The sequence below is a fragment of the Larus michahellis genome, chromosome 9 (assembly GCF_964199755.1).
Source record: "Larus michahellis chromosome 9, bLarMic1.1, whole genome shotgun sequence".
NCBI classification, from domain to species: domain Eukaryota; kingdom Metazoa; phylum Chordata; class Aves; order Charadriiformes; family Laridae; genus Larus; species Larus michahellis.
Window position 1 is genome coordinate 39,523,928 of NC_133904.1, and position 17,811 is coordinate 39,541,738.

Consider the following 17,811-nt stretch of genomic DNA (forward strand, 5'->3'; position numbering starts at 1 on the left):
GCACACAGTACTCCTGCCCATGCAAAGGACAATGAAATAGTCCTGAAGATGCACTGATAAATATTTTATATACGCATGAAAAGCCTAACTGTAAGTTGTTAACTGTACTGGTGACTAAATTGATGCTGCAGTAAATAAATACTTGGTGAGCGTATCTGGAGTTTTCAGTAGCTCTCTGTTGGTGACCAAAGTTGGAGCAGTGCTGGAGCTGGCTGCCTGTTCAGCTGCCGAATTCTCATATCAACGTGAGTACCTTAAATAGCAAAGGCACCACTGGCCAGTGGCATCAAGCTTCTCTTTAACTGCTCATCTCTGAAGAGTTTTTTTCAGGAAAATTAAGATGCTTAAAGGATAAAATACTTGTGTTTTTAGCAGTTGTGTTACAGTAGGCACCACAAGGCTCCAGAGGTGAAAATCCTATCATGATCTTCTATATACATTCATAACTGCAACCTTTTTTTTCTGTCTATAGTTCATGCTAAAACTTGAATTTCATATTAATGTTCCCTCATTTCTCTTGTGACTGTATCTTTTTGGTAAGGGTAAATCTATCATAAATACACACTTGAACTTTATCTCCTTGTGGAAATACATAATATTTTAGTAACAAGGTTAAATAGGCCGACTAAAAGCGGCCACTTTTGGCATTCTAAGTGCTTTTCAGAAAATGCATCCCATGGGAGTTAAAATACTACAAAGGCTTGTGTACTTAAGAAATAGACCCATTAAGCCAATATACTGGGTTAGACTTCAGTTGAATATGAGTTACAGTATAAAAAAGTCACTTTCTTTTGCTCCGCCAAAAAAAAAAATAGCTCAAATATTGAGTATGTTAGCTGCTACATTTTGAATTAACTTATAGACTGAAGGGTAAATTCTGTGCTTCTTAAACATGTGTAATCTAATTAACATTTGTGAGATTTACTGGGATGAATTTTCCCCTTGGCATATGTCATTGCAAACACGGAGAACGTGGGCTGCAGGTTGCTAGGGGCAGACATCTGCCCGGAGTGGACGTCTGTGTAGAGGAGGGCCTGCATCCTTGCTCCCCGAGGACCTGGCATCAACTGACATGGTTCATGAAGTTATGAGAAGATTTGTAATTACGGGGAAGTTCCTCAGCTGGTGAAAATAAGTAGAAATCTGCTTCGAAAGGGGAGGATGTTCAGAAGATGCTTCTTGAGATCAAAAGGTGTAATTTAGCTGATAGAGACATACTCAAAGAACGCTGTGTTGCTGTAGTACTTTGCAGAAATCTAAGTTAAAAAATAGAAATAATACTGCTTTCTGAGAGAATTAAAAAAAAAATAAAAAAATTGTGGGGCAGTTTCATTGGAGGTTATTTCTGCAGTGTGGGCCTCAGTCAAAATTGAGACCAGTATTAAGGCTAATAATTAATCCTGTTGGCTCTGTTATTTCATAGGAAATAATTAAGTGTGTTTTTTAGTATAAATTTTTCCCGATGTACATCAATAAAATATTCAAATACTTTGGAAGTACCTTCTCATTAGCGCTTATGAGAAGCACTAAAGACCTGCTAGTGTCTTTAAATACAACTGTCCAAATGTATATGCCTAATTTACTTTCCTTGAATTTTATGTGGCTTTAGCAGCTAAATCTTAATTTTTTTTGATAATATAGTTCTTTAAATGGCAGTATACATTTATTCCTCTTTTTTATGTCATCTACTAAAGCATGTGTTAACCATCATAAATTTTTGATGGACTTGTACAATCAGGACTGTACCCCTGCACGTGAGAAGCTCCCTCGTTGCTAGCTGTGAGCCAGCAAGATTTGGCATTCACCTTTCCTTCAGAGCACAGGTGCAGTACGTGGAGTGAAGCTCCTGTCTATGTTTTATAGTAGCTCAGCTCAGTTATGCAGAACTTTAAATCAAATGTTTCACAAGAAAGCATTGGTTCACCTCTTTGTTACTGAAAAATGTTTGGTGAAATAGTGGCATCCGCAACCTCCATTTAAATGAACAATGTAGTCCTTTCAGGCTGGCGTAGAATCAGCCTGTTTATAGGAGTAAGTGCGTATTTCATTGACACTAGGCTCTGGGTTAGTAATCTGGGACTGTTGCTGGCTTTTGATTTCTTGGTTTATGTACAAGTCCTTTTTGAATTTGGTAAAGAAAAAATTTGGAACCATATTTTGTATAAAGGTGATCTTATTAATTTAATGCTGTTGAAAAGAAAGTAAAAGTTAGGAGTGTAAAGCAGCTGTAATGGTTCAGTGTCCACTTTCAATATTTGCGCTCTTTGTGTCATACAAAGATTTGGTCCCGGCTGTCTAATTGAACCAAAAGGAGCTAGCTTGTTCTTGTGGATATAATGCATAATTAAAACAATACTTAAAGTAGGGCATTGTCTGAGCAGCACTGTACTTAGGTATATCCAGTAACTTTCTTTAAGATTGTCTCGATGTCTCCCATGCCCCCATGAGCTTTGAAAATCTCCGAAAAATGTGACTTCTCTGAAGACTGAATGTTTTGTGTTTGCCACCTTAGCCATATGGGAAGGAAAGTTTTTCCCAGAGGGTGTTATAGGTTTCAAAGTCTCTTGTAAGCGTCTGTGTAGGATTGAAAACCAGTAGTGTCCAGCCTCAGCTTCCATTCGTGTCCACAATTACTGCCTTGAATTACTTTTCCTCCTTCCTTCTACCAATGAGCCAAGTACTAAACAGGCCCTAGAGAGCATGAAGAACACTTCATTGAAAAGGCAGATAAAGTTCAAATGGCAAATATTCCCTCTACTGCAGAAACTACACAGCTGCTTCCCAGCATCTTGGCTATTTTCTCCTTGCCATCTCCACCAAACCTCGTAGTATGCCTCGACATTTGAGAGGCTTGGAGAACAGAGCTAGTGAAGGTGGCATATGTAGCAGCTTCTCAAGTGTAGGGTTGAGACCAAGTCCTCTTCCTGTGAGCAAGGAGGTGAGCAAGAGATGGGAGCAATGACGGAGCGCTCTGGAGGGCCCCCACATTGGTCTTGCTGCTCTGAAAGGAGCAGGAGCAATGATGGCCGGCGCTGCTGGGATGGGTCAGCTGATACAGTAACAACATCAGGGAAACAGAACGACCTTCCAGGACTCTGGCATAGGAAAGTGAGGCCATGGCCACTTCTTTCACTTTGCTGCCCATCTTCTTCCCCTGCCCCTCTAGAAAAGCAGCTGCCATTCCCTGAGCTGAAAGCCAGCCCATGCGGGCTGTCGCTACAACTGAGACCTTCAGGAATGTTTTGATGGCAAAGGAAAGATATAAAGAGATAGATGACTTAAAAATTGAGCCACCGCAGCATAATGTAGCTTAGCATTTGGTTTGTAGATTTTAGTCGATACCTTCGAGAAAATACCAGGGCTTTTTGTTATTTTCGAGAGTGTGCTTAAAATAAAAACCATTCCTCTTGCTGGCTGGTAAGTGGATTAGTTTGGCAAATTAAAGCTTTAGTTAGGATGACAGTAGAAGAGAGTATTTGTCCTCAGTCTCCATCAATGACTCTTGTCTCTAATGTTTCTTTTCTAGAAATTGAAAGACTGCTGTATGCGTGTTTGATATTGTATTTAGTCTCTCAAGATGGCATCCCAGGTCTGATGTTCAATTAGGGAGTGCAGTTCTGTAATCTTTATTTAATTAGAACTCCTTGTCTTACTCCCTGGGAGTTACATTTGTAATTGAATTCTCACAAGTGAGAATATGCAGAGGCTACCTCAAAGGGAAGTTGTAATTTGCTGATGTGTGTTACTTACCTGTAGTTCTTCGAGAATGTTTCCTCTGCATATTCACATTATGGGTCCTGTCCGCCTTCTGTTTGTCCTTGGATATCTACTGCCCTACAGTTGCGGTGTTTAGTAAGAATAACTGAATTATTGAGCACTGTACAACTCTTTAAAATCTCTGATCACTTGGTGTCGTGAGATGGCACTTGTACAGTCCTAGCAGTCACTGCTCTTCTAGGAAGTTCCCATAGGTCACCAGCACTGGAGAACCAAAACCCACTGGTGTGAATATGCAAGGACAGCACTCTCAAAGAGCAAGCCGATGGTAAGTACTCTTTCTTTGTCTTCTGTGATTAATCAAATATTTCAAATTTTATTTTGTAAATTCCCTATTTTCAAATTTGCTACACTTTCCTTATGATAAAAACATATTGAGATTAATTTTAGAGCTGTTGCCTTTCTGGCAAAAACCAAGTAAGTATCTGTATTTGAAAGAACTCTCTTCAGTTGTAAATTGATGTACCACTATCAGTCTGTGGGTGTGTACACATATTTGAGCTGTAATATATTTCTATCAGACAAAAAGGCACAATTACAGTGCAGTATTATATATTTTACAGAGTTGCACTCTTTTAGTTGTATTGTTCTTATAGTAGATTAGATAGCAGAGTGAGTCACTGACCAAAAAAAGTCTTCTGGTAGTATTAACAATGTTAATTATCAAAATTAATTCTCCAAAAGAAAATCAAAGGTATGTTGCTTTTCACTCCTAAATTTTTTTCTGAACTTTTGTTTTTTACAGACATGGAATTCTGTGAGACTCCCCGTATTCTGTGCTCTGGCTATCAAACAGATTTACACGGTGTAGCTGAGCACAGTTACCCACTAGAGGTGGGCTCAGATGTGGATACTGAAACAGAAGGTGGTGCGTCCCCAGATCATGCCCTGAGGATGTGGATGAGGGGGATGAAATCGGAACACAGCTCCTGTTTGTCAAGCCGGGCAAACTCAGCATTGTCCCTCACTGACACTGACCATGAAAGGAAGTCTGATGGGGAGAATGGTAATAAAGAAACGCATCTAATGTACTGAATAGAAGTAGTAATTTATTTGAAACTTTCTTCTCCTACTTCACTTTTATTTTCCTTTTTTCTTTTTTCTTTTTTTTCCGGTTTGTTTTCTTGCTTTTTCCCCCTTCCTTCTTAGGTCTCCATATTATACGAAAGCTGTGAAAGGGTTGTTTGGTATGTGCATTGTATTTATAGTGTAGATGGAAAACTAGGACAAAAAAGGAAACAATGTTTTTGTTAAAACATCATTCTTCTAGAGACCAATTACTTTCCTGCATTCTCCATTTTTGTGCCATAGGACATTTATCATTTGAGTTTAGCAGCCTATGAATTAGGTTCTAAAATAAATCTATATATGTACATCTATCTCACACTTTGTGTGGAATTGATCCTGCACATGCTGGCTTCTGGGTGTAGCTTTAAGACTCTACAGCCAGGTGATTTCAGAAAGACAACCTGGCTTTTTGGTTTTCTTTGGTGTTCTGTTTGGGGTGTTTTAATATTTGTTCTCTTTTAGTATCTTTTTGCTCATTTGCTTTTCTTATGGTTTATTGTGTCACAGAAGGCAAAAATGTGTATTTAATTAAGTAACATAGGGGTAATTAATAATTTTTATGTCTGCATCAAAATTGATGAAAATCTGCTGAAAATGTTTCCTTAAAGAGTATAGTAAGTAAACAAATTCATCATGCTTAAGATCAGCAAGCTTAGCTCATGTTTTAATTTGTGTTTAATAGCTACGTGTTATGGCAGGTCTAACTGTAGTTGAATATGTGTTTTTTACTGGATAGGAGATAGGGGAACTAGTGAAAGTGGCAGACACGTTTCAGTGTTGACAGTGATACATTTTAGTAGATCCACAATCATAAGATGAAAAAGAGTTCAGTCGTGAATGTCATTTCTATAGCTATGTGTTTTAAATCTATCAAATATGAAGCTGGTAATTTAATTATAAATTAATCTGCATGTTTTTCAATACCAATGATATGTCCAATATAGGTTGAAAGATATTAGATTATCTGCATGAGTTTAAAAAAAAAAAGTGTTAGTGCACAGCTCTCTTTTTATTCAATACTCCTTTGAGGACTAAGCATTCTACGCTATCCCATTGTATCATGTTGCTAGAACCAGTTAATTTTCAGATGCCACCCCATTCGCCTGGTGATCAATGGATGCCTACCTTCTTGCTTCCTGCTTCCGCCACGTTCCATGTGGGATCCAGTCTCTGTAAAGTGCTGTTGCATAGGGGTGTTTTCTTTGGGGTTGGGGTTTTTTTTGTGTGTTTTCCAAAGACATTTGGTTTTAGATTGTGGCTGAAGGAACTGAATCTGATCTGCCTGGAATTGGTTGGCCCTTAACTATGAAAATGGTTTAAAGGGAATGCTGCCTGAGGAAGGAATGTGCATACTTGTACCATTCAGACTAAGAAATAGACGTGGTCATTTATGCTTTAAGGTGCTGGGAAGCTGATGCATTCAAAGCAGATTAAGCATATAACTGAGTTAGGTATTTCAGTCTGGAATGCAGTAGTGCAGCTGGGTATTCATGATGTTTTGTGGCAATACAGGTTGCACTGAATAAGTCATCTTGCTGTAGACAAAAATTATTATAGGTAGTAAAAGAAATGCTTTTATCATCTTCATCGTCCTACATTGCAGGAACCATGGATTAAGCGTTGTTAAGATAGGGACACATAATCATTGTGCTTTACCAACAAAGAATGGAGTGGTTTCTTCTAAATGTTTGTCTGAGAGAATGATTTTAATCAATTTAAACTCATTTCCTGCATGGTCTACAATAGAACAGAGTAGTCCTTTTGCATGTGACTTAATATTTGGTTCTTTGTAAGCTTTATAAAAAATTTTTAATCAGGGATTCATGTTTTAGTTACTTGAATACCCATTTTAACCAAATGATTGGAAGAGGAAAGTGAGGACAAAATTAAGTTGAAGAGGGAGAAACTGAGAGCACAAGCTCATTTGAACTCTTTAGTTGTCTCCAGGCAGGGTCGACAGAGCAGGTGTCAATGCTTCCTGTGGCATTGTAATTACAGTCTTGAAAGTTAGCGTGGATAAATTTGAAGAGAATGATGGTTCAAGCTATATTCATTTATATTATCTAGTACTTCACAGGTAAGTTCATAGTCAAGATTCCTGATCCAGAGAGCAGTATGTTTTCCTTCTGGGTTGTCACTCAGTAACAAAGCACTCTTTGAATGCATAAGTTCATAAATCTCCACTTAAGTGAAGTAATAAAAGGCACATCTTTCTGTTTCTATGCAGTCATTTGTGCCAGAGGCTTTATCAGAGAGCCACAAGTGTTGCATTTATCCTTTTCAGTTCCTGCCATCAAAGTAGACTTTCATTGTGCCAGCCAGTAACTTCTGTGCTGTGAAAATGGGTGAGCACATAAGATCAGTTGCTGGAAGCTCATGAAATGCTAGTTTCCATGATACTGTCTAATTGCTGTAAAAATAGGTATTCAGAAATTCTGGCTTTCGAAGGATTGACCAAATGGCAAGTGAACGCAGCTATTTGTAACTGGAATAAACTTAATGAGGAAGATACAGTTGTTGCATTGTTTGAGAAAACTAATTGCTATTATTGTCTGTATTTTGAAAAGGTCAATTGGTTTTTGTTGTTGGGTTTATTTTTTTTTTTTCTCCTCTGTGAGCACAATTCTGCTAAAAATGCAGAACAGCTTTTTTGTGGTGACAATAGGACAATGACGTGTGTAGACTCTGGTAGACCTGCTTTTAGGACTTTTTTTGCTTTACGTTGATCTGAAGCAAGTATATTTCTGCAAATGTTATTCTGTTTAAGATATTCCTTGAATTTCTCGTATTCCCTCAAAGCTGTAGGAGGAGGTTCCCTGCCAAAGAATATGTTCTTCATTATATATTCTGAGTAGCTGGATTTGAGAATTTATTTGAGGATTATTTTCCTTCATAGATGCACCAACTCTGATAATCACTGTTTAAACATACTCCGGTTATTTTGGCAGCATTGAACAGATCGCGTGAAACACCAACACTGCTATTTAAATTAGTGTTGTCAATGTTAATGACAACTAATAATAGCCTATTAGTGCACAAACTGCCTTCAGCTTTGCCTGAGGCTAAGCAAAATATATATTAACTGCAAGTAATGAATGACCAATTTCTTGGGGATCGTTGCTTATCTTTGCTGTGGTATAAATAGCTCTATTTAACATGAACAGTGTTTCTCTACAATATGTGAATGTAAATTTCAGACATAAAAACTACAGAATAACAATATCAAAAATAGTTACTTTATTCCATTGAAGATGACTCAATTCACTGAAACAGTGGTATCTGTCATTGCAGCACATCAGAACATTAAGTTCAGTGGTTTAGTCTGCCAGATTACTGAGCTGGCAAATTTATTTATTTATTTATTTTTCTGGAGTAAAGCTATGGTCCAGGAGAGGATACAACCCTGATCTACCAAAAGGGTGATCTTCGGACATGTATCTAAAACTACATCATATGACACGGATCTGTGTCCCACACTAACTAGTGTACTAAAAAGGAGATTACGCTCCATTTTGTATCCCTATACTCTCCCCCATTAAATCGTTCATGCACTTTGTATGTTTTCCCTTACAGGATGTCTGTGCAGCTGTGAAGTGATGAATTTTACCTCAAATGCATTCATGCCATGCCATAATCCATTTTTGAGCCACATTTGACTTGTTTGCACAACTGTCAACTCTTTTAGCTACTGCGTCTCAGCTGAGGGCTGCTACGGAGCTTGAGCCATTTCTACAATAACACAATTTTTAACCCGTTTTAGGTTGTCAGATTGTTTTGAAATGCTTTAAAGGCTGGCTTGCTTGGCTTACTCCTGACGTATTTAGGTGTTTTTATGCAATTAGTCTTTCTCTACTAAGTAGTGAGAACCAATAGCAGAGTACTGGATTCCCAGAACTGGATGAGTGTACTGTGAAATGCACACTCAGTCTTGGAGCCAAATTCACGTTCAGTTCCTTTGGCTGCATTATTTTATGCCAACTAGGCACTAGTGATAGTTCACAACAGCTTCTTCGAGATTTGTAGGCAAGAAATGAAGGTGTTAGTACAGGCTGAAATACCAGTAGACTGGCCATGGAATATAGCTTTAGAGTGCTTGAGATCTGGCCAGGGGACTTTTTTTTTTAATAACATACTTGTCATTTTAAAAACAAAGCAAGAGAGGAGGAAAAAAAGAGCTATGAAAAAATGTAAGTTGTTTCCTTTTTCTGCCAGAAATTATTGGTAAAATTCTCTCTAAACATCAGCGTACAGGATCAGATTCTATTTGGAACAATAATTTTAATAATATCAATGGTTTTAAACAGCAGAGAGCTGTATATTAATAAGTGAATGTAGTAGAGAAAGCAGTAGGTTACAGATCAAAGCTGAGTTTAATGACATAGAAACATGTAAGATTAATCTTATGTAATTCATTTTTGTTTTATACCCTGGGAGCAGTGGTCTTTTTAACAGAGCTTTTGACTCTCCCTAAATCTCTGAGTTTTTTTCACTTTAATTGCTAGGCAGATGGGTGGCTTTTGGGCAAGTCACCAAGTTCTTTGCACTTCACATTCAGTGTCTTAACAGTATGTTAAAGGGATGAAGATGCTTAGTTATTAAAAGAAATACTGGAATCACTGATGCTGTATGAGAAACACAGCTTTGTGAATGCTGTAGTTATCCAAACATGGGGAGGATTTAGCTAAGGACAAGGTTCTGATTTAATTTATGGTGTGTGTCAATAGACCTACTGTGAATTCACACCTGTTTAAATTAGGCTTCAATTTGGCTCTTCATAGAAGTCTTGTGTTTAATGCAAGAAAGTGAGAGCATTGGGATTAATGTTGCTGTTATTTACTCTTATTTTATAAGCAAGCCAGACATTAAGCTGATCTCCGTCTTTCTCATTTCTCTGGGAAATTATTACCAACAACTGCATTATAATAACAATACATGCTCTGAGAAGAAGTGTGCAAGTGACTGACTCTCTGTGCAGGATTGTGTTTGTAATAGCCGTGGCTGTATCTGAAGTATTTCCATTAGCTCCTGTCCTGTCACTCTCTATTGGCAATGGTGCAATTAAGAAACATAGTTACTAACTTGGAAGTAGAGCAGTTAGGTCAAATATGTGTAAGTAGCCTTGAAAATATAAAGGTAAACATCAGTCTTAATCCTGTTCCATCTGTGACATTTAATATTTTTCTCTTCATTCCTAGAGTGTTTTCCTTCGCCTTTTTATTGTGGCATGGATTGCATTCATGTTTGTAGAGTCCCGTCTGTTGGGTGGGTTTAGTCACCTAATAGATTAAGGCCATCTCATGACTTAAACAAAATGCAAAGCCCCGGTGGTGAAATTCCTTCAACTTTGCGAGTTTACTATAGCTTGTCGGCTATTTAAGATATGATATTCTCAGGTTTTTGACAGAAAGGGGCCACTAATCTTCCCTTAATAAAAGACGCCTTTTGCTTCTGCTGTGGTTTTTTCTCTTCTAGTGTTGAGATGGCATTTACGTGTGTTGCTTCTGCTGTTGTTTCAAAGAAGCCTCCTGAGTGTAGAAGGAGGTGGGTGGATCTCTGCAGTAACATGGCAATGCCTTTCGGGGAGCACTGGAGTATACTTTGACATTGTAACTGCTCTGCTGGAGTTGTTAAGAGTGTAAGATGCTTTTGTTGACCTCAGAGTGGTTCCTTTGGAAATGTTACTGTCTCAAAGGAAGCTTTGTGACTCATCTGAATTGCTTTGGATAAGTGTGAGATGCTTCTGTGAGCTCTGTAACGTCACCTCAGTTGTAACACTATGAGTGTCTTGCATTTGTACCCCTGGTATTTAAGCAGTTGATGGAATTGCTCATATATAGGAATTCAGCTAATGATGAGTTGTTTGTCAGTATTGTGGGGAAAATTCTGCCATTTAAAATGACTATCTACATTACTTGTTCTGACTGACAGGGGCATTGCACCTGCATATCTGCTATTTTAATCTTTACAGTTTTCATGTGGTATATTAAAATCAGTATATACTGTTAAAACATTCCCTTTCTCCTGTTTCTCTTTTAAGCACAATGAATATCAATTTAAAGACAAATATCAAACAGTACTTAATATTTTGCATTAAAGATAATGAAACAGTATTTAGAACATAGCAGAAATATTTTTTATATTCCGTAATCCAAATTACCTGTGCCCACAGCATAATAAAAAGTATCTGTGTATTTGTACAAGGCTGTGTAATATTTTTAGCCCTGCAGTTTTGTTTTCTTTCATGGGTAGCTAAAAAAGGGGAGGGAGGGAAGCTTAAGGAGAACAGTCAAGTCTAATTTTTAATCCCAGAAATGAGTAACTTGGCATTACAGCTCAAAGAAAATCACTTGCCTTTCCTCCCCTGTGTTATGCAGAAGCGATAGCGGATGTGGCTTAAGGAGCCTGTAGCAATATAAATTATTGTTCCTGCTTTCTTTTAAATCCTTTTGACTTTCTCAGATGGAAATGAGTGTGCAGGAAAAGTATTTCCACAAATATTTTACAGTGAAAAGGATGTTGCAGTGCTGCTGCGGTTCTTGGGAACTCAGTTTATCTAGGCTGCCACAGGGGGAAGAGATGAGATGGGATAGGCAGTAAAGCGCCTGCCTTCCCTCGGAGTGCTGTTCTGCACAAGAGTGACGATTATCTGACTCTTCATTTCAGCAATCTTTGTGAGACTAAGGAGACGCTGAACAAAATTCTTCTTCTCTTGTTAAACATTTACCATAAATTCTACATGAGGACATCTCTAGATTAGTGTGTTGCTGGGAACAATTCCATTCTTAACAAGCAACATGTCTATCCTGATGTTTATGTTGTTTTATTATTAAGTTTATAATATGTTTTATATCTCATCTGATCTCCTTCTATGACAAGATGACCCGATTATTGGATGAGGGAAAGGCTGTGGACATTGTCTACCTAGACTTTTGAAAAGCATTTGACACTGTCCCCCATAGAATTCTCATGGAAAAACTGGCGGCTCATGGCCTGGATGAGCATACGATCTGCTGGATCAAGCACTGGCTGGATGGGCGGTCCCAAAGAGTGGTGGTCAATGGAGTTAAATCCAGCTGGCAGCCGGTCACAAGTGGCGTCCCTCAGGGCTGAGTGTTGGGACCATTTCTGTTTAACATCTTTATTGATGACCTTGATAAGGACATAGAGTGTAGCATCAGCAAGTTTGCAGATGACACGAAGCTAAGCGGGAGTGTTGATCCGCATGAGGATAGGGAGGCTCTACAGAGAGACTTGGATAGATTGGACCGATGGGCCATTGCTAACGGTATGTGCTTCAACAAGGCCAAGTGCCGGGTCCTGCACTTGGGCCACAGCAACCCCATGCATCGCTACAGGCTTGGGGAAGCGTGGCTGGAGAGCTGCCTGGCAGAAAAGGACCTGGGGGTTCTAATTGACAAGCGGCTGAACACGAGCCAGCAGTGTGCCCAGGTGGCCAAGAGGGCCAATGGCACCCTGGCTTGTATTAGAAATAGTGTGACCAGCAGGAGGAGGGAGGTGATTGTCCCCCTGTACTCAGCACTGGTGAGGCCACACCTTGAGTATTGTGTCCAGTTCTGGGCACCTCAGTATGAGAGAGATATCGAGGTGCTGGAGCAAGCGCAGAGGAGGGCAACGAAGCTGGTGAAGGGCCTGGAGAATGAATCTTATGAGGAGCGATTGAAGGAGCTGGGACTGTTTCGTTTGAGGAAGAGGAGGCTGAGGGGAGACCTCATCGCTCTCTACAACTACTTGAAAGGACACTGTAGAGAGGTTGGTGCTGGTCTCTTCTCACAGGTAATTAGCAATAGAACAAGAGGGAATGGGTTTAAGCTGCAGCAGGGTAGGTTTAGGCTGGACATTAGGAAAAAGTTCTTCACAGAAAGAGTGGTCAGACACTGGCATAGGCTGCCCAGGGAGGTGGTGGAGTCACCATCCCTGCATGTGTTTAAGACTCATTTAGATGTGGTGTTAAGGGATATGGTGTAAGGGGGAGCTCTGTAGAGTGGAGATGATGGTTGGACTCGATGATCCCAAGGGTCTTTTCCAACCTAAATGATTCTATGATTCTTTTGGTTAAAATTTAAAATGTATTAGAAGATCAGAAATCTACTTTACAGAAACAACCTACAGTCATATTTTATATGTATATCCTTTGGAATAAATGAATAAATTATGTATTTTAGTTTAATGTTGGTTTAGTTTAATACCTATATTGAAATATAAGCAATTCTCACTTATATGTCTTAAAATGTAAATGTTCCTGACAGTTGGAACCTGTTTTTCATCAAAGTTTGCGATGTTCTGCCGAAAGCTGCCAGTGGAACATCGTTAGTGCAAAATAAGGCTAACAGGAAAACTTATGAGCTCTGATCATAGAAGATTATAGTTAAGGCTACTAGAGAAATAAGATCAAATTACTCTTACTTGTTTCCTTATACCCTCAGCAAGTATGGTTTTAAATATAAAGATATCTAGAGCTTTTTTCTTCCCCCTGGAAAAATGCTTTCCAGTTATAATACTGTAAGTGAGATAGAAAGAAGGGATCTAGCAAATGAGTACAGGATTGGCAGAGAAGTGGAAAATACTGACAAATTATCCTTTTAGGGTCTAGCAAGGTTTAATCTAAATATCATTTCTTCTTGACAGTATGAGATCTTCTGGAATTTATTGTCGTCCTACCAAGGATGACAAAAAATTGCTCATTCTTCCTCTTCAGCCTTTTTTTCATTTTTACCCATTTAATTCATTGTGTATTAAATTACATGAGAAAGTCTTATCTTCCATTGTCAAATTTGTTAGTATTTCATTTCCTCTTGGGCTTAGGAGTAAGATGAAGATCAGCATAAATCTGTATTATTGAGAGTTACAAACATTAGCATATCCTCATCTTACAAATGGGGGAATTATTGATAGTAGCAAATAGCTTTGGTCAGACCCTTTAGAAGAAACATAGGACATGGAGAAAGTGGCTGCTTCCCATGGGTGCAGCCTTCATAGTCCTCTAAAAGAGAAAGCTAAACCAAACTTATTAGACTATTTCTTATTTCTGCAACAGGAAATAGGATAGGAATGGGAAGTTGTATATGAATTGACAGGTAGTTTGTACAGATAATACAGATTTGAGTACTACTTGTTTCAACTTGCTTTCATATACAGGTCTTAAAAAATGAAATTCAGTATTTCAGATATTAATTTTGTTTTCTTTAATCATACCTAGCTCTACACCTTGACTTTATATTTTGTAACACGAGCATAAGAGGAATTGTGTATAATTAGTTCTTCTAGAATATGGGTCTAGGAGCACTGAATAATTCCTGCAGGCTGCTTCCTCTCCCTAACAGATGTTTTTGAGTAATATTTTAATTAGATTCACATATTCTGATGACTAATTATATTGCCAGTGTTGTTTCTTTATCTTAAGTTTCTACTCCAGATGATTTGCAATGTAGATTTTATACAGTGCTTCACAACGCTGACTTCAATGGAGCAGCATGCGTCACTATCCAATCGTGAATTGTTTGCCATGAGATGTATTGGCATTTACAGAGGAGGAGCCCTTTGGGCAGCAGAAACCAAGTGTAAAGTAACGATGTTCCTTTGCTTTGGGTGTTATCCAGAAAAGGAGCTGGAGAAAGTCAGTGGCTTGGAGGCTCCTTTATTCCATGAAACCACACTTCCTAAAAGACTTATATGTGGGAGGAAATGCCTGGAAGTGAGGATGGCTTAGGACATCAGGTCGGGGTTGTTCAGCTCTATCACTAGAAACCCTGCTAAAAACTACCAAAAGCATGTAAGAAACCCAGGGGACAAAAGTTAAGGGTACTTTTAAACTGTATGTAGTATTTATTATGGTTCATGGCACTACTCCCTCCCCACCTCATCAGTTTTCTACATTAGAGGGATTTTATATCTTCCCTGACATCGTTAGAAATGTAATCAAGACAGCATGGTGCACTGGAACTGAAAGAAGAAAAGGCATCAGTATTTTAACTACAGGCATGTTAAGAGGGAAATGTTTGTATCTATTAAATGTCCTCCTATCCCCAAATGATATGCATGTTAAACAAGTGTGAACACATGAATATCAATGATTTTGAGTTTCTGTGACTCCAGCTACTAGACTTTCTCCCTGTTTTTCTTTCTCTGAAGACCCCATATAGTTTTAGCATTGATTGTGCTAATAAATACTGCAGAGTATGACTCCAGTTTGATGCAGCCAATGTTGTCTTATCTTGGGGGTATATTTGTGGAACAGTTGAATGTTATTGATGAACTGTTAATTTTCTTTTGGCTTTTGAATCTAGTCATTGTAATGAGCATTACCAAATGTTGCTTTGGGCTTGTTTACATCAATCTAGTAAGCATGTCGCTTGCTTTGAAGCTGAAATTAATTCACATTTGTAAATGAGCTTGGAATATGTTATGGTGATTTATTCTTGTCTTTTCCAAAATATTGTTACATTTCCTATCAATTGAGTATCGTGGCCAAGGACGAGTCAAAGATGTATTTCCTGTAGGAATGGGAGGAGCTATTTCTTTAATGAACCTGATATTAAGGAGTTTCCATGTGGTGAGTTTGCCTGTAGAATCTTCACCATATCATCACTCCACTTAGCTATATCTGTCTCACTGGTGTTTAGCTTTCGTAGCTCCTACGCTCTCAAGCAATGCCTTTGTCTTATGGAAAGATAGCAAGCAAAAGGGGGTCTTTGTGCCACAAACACACCCCAGGTTTTCCGTAATTAGTCAGTGGAGTAAGACACATTTGATCAAAAGGGTATTATTCACATCTTTCAATGTAGCTTTTTAACTGTAAATGCAATATGAGTTTCCCTCTCTGCCTACAATTATTTTTGTGTAAATGTAAAATATAAATCAATACATGCACTTTATGTGTACCAAAGCCATGGTAAGTGTTGTTTACACTTAAGTGCCTTTCTCATTCTGCAATTTGTCCACAGCACTTTTGGTTTGAGAATATCATATTTGATTAACTTTTCCCCAAACAGTGCTTTTGAGACAGCAAACCTGTTACTGTCCAGTCACGCTAAGCTCTTTTAGAGCAAGTATTTCACTGTTTGTTGAAGTGGCAGAATCATAATGCATGCTTTGAATTTACTTTTTTCTGCATAATTTGATATAAACATACCTCCAGTTGCACAGTCAGAAAGTGTCTGATGTATTTTACTTGAATTGAGTCTTATTTGATTTGAATCTACTTGAACTGTTGATGCTGGGATCACATAATAGAGCTGTCTGCTAGTTTTTGTTGTCAGTGGGATCTGATGAGTGGTGCAGTATTTACAGCTCAGCACTAGAGACTTCTCATTTGTTTTCTTTATGACAAAACAATTTACGGATGCTTTTCTCTTTTGATTACCACAAAAATCTCAGAAGCAGAGTGTACCTGAATAATAGCTGCTGTTGCAGGTTCTTAAACTCTTTCATAAAATAGTGTATTTTGTGATTTCTTCTAGCTGGTGGTCTGCACAAGCCAGATCTTGCTGATTGCAATGCAGCTGCTTTTTGGGGGTGGCAGTGGATTGCATTCTCTCATCTGTTGTCAGAAAGGGATGCTGATGATCACAGGTAGGGGTGGAACTCTTGCTGTAGGGTGTAAAGCTCCCTGTGAAAGGAAAATCTCCATATTTATTTTTATGTACTTGTGAATCTTTCTCAAGGGACTAAAAAACTTCCCAGAATATTACATAATTTCCTTTCATAAGGAAGGTGATTGTGATGAATCTCATTTGTAGTCAGAGAAACTGCTTTTGAAAGGTCGAGATGGAGGTAGTGAATACGCGCCTAGCTTACAATGGTGGTTACCTTACTGGTATAATTATGAAGGGCTTGGTTTAGGCCTGGCCAGAGGTCATGTCTGGGTAAGTAAGGTGATGTACATTTTCTTTGTAGTAGCTCATTCAAATTAGTTCAGCATAAATGAAAAGCCATGCTTATGCACGGCTTTGCAACCTACATTTCCCTTTTGGGGAATGGTGCAACAGTATAGTCAATTTATTCAGGTCTTAATGTGTTATCCTGACTCTCAAGATACATTTTTATCTCAGGAGCCTGAATGTGACTGAAAGAGCCATGTTTTTGTGGCATAGTGAGAGAGGAGCTGGAAGCTGCCTTTCTGAGGAAGATGCCGCTGTCAGCTGTTAGCGGTGTATGTTTACTCATACGTAGTTAGTGTGTTTGGGGTAAGTTGTTGGTGTTCTGCCGAGTCCCTGATGGCTTTTGGAGTCTTCTCGGTGCCAGTGGCGTAAGGGATGCTGCAGTCCTGAGAAATCTGCCTACTTTGATAAGAAGAGACTATGAGAGATGATCTGTGGTACAGGTGCACGAGGAAGCCTTTGCATCCCACCTCTCCCTTGCCCCTGGCCGAGCATCAAACTACTTAAGGGTTTTGCGCCTTTTTCAAAAATCCTCAGCCCTTCCCTCTCCTGGCTCAGAAATTGGGAAGAACACAGCTGTTCCAGTGCTCCTCCATTGCTTCAATAAAGGGAAGCCTTCCCTCCTGTTTTGTGCGATTTTGTGGCTAGCAAGTGCTGGTCGGCACAGTGGCTGCAGTCTGCCAGGGCTTCACTGCCAAAGGCGATGTTTTTCTTCCAGAGCGTCTGTAATTATTCACCAATTGGAACTGCAGTTCTTCCTTTCTAACAAGGGGCGCTGCCCAAGTGCTTTTTTTGTGATGTGCACAATGTGTCTACAACTATCTTTTCTGTCTTTGCCCATGGGGAAAAATATAATTGAGTCATTCTTCCTCAAGCCTGCACGGCTGTGTGTTCAGTCAGTCCAACGCTCATCTCGACATCCTATTGATGGTTGCATTGATTATTTTTATTCTAGCCTGTGATTCTCCCTCCATTTCTAGCTTTTTAATTTTTATAGTTCACTTCCTTTCGAACAGCAAATTCAGCTGTGTTTGGTTGTGTGCGTATTTTGTTAGAAATACAATCTCCT

General features: G+C 38.8%; 1 protein-coding gene across 7 annotated transcripts in view; it reads left to right on the forward strand.

The window, feature by feature from the left end:
• The window catches only part of TENM1 (teneurin transmembrane protein 1), a 995,213-nt gene that overhangs the window by 769,363 nt on the left and 208,039 nt on the right, over positions 1-17,811 (forward strand). For 6 of the 7 annotated variants that reach the window (XM_074599876.1, XM_074599879.1, XM_074599878.1 and 3 more), the window contains one exon: positions 4,523-4,783. The exons of the other annotated variant lie outside the window; for it this stretch is intronic. In XM_074599876.1, coding sequence (XP_074455977.1) covers positions 4,523-4,783 — 261 coding nt within the window. The remainder of the gene's footprint in view (positions 1-4,522; positions 4,784-17,811) is intronic. 7 annotated transcript variants of the gene reach the window in all.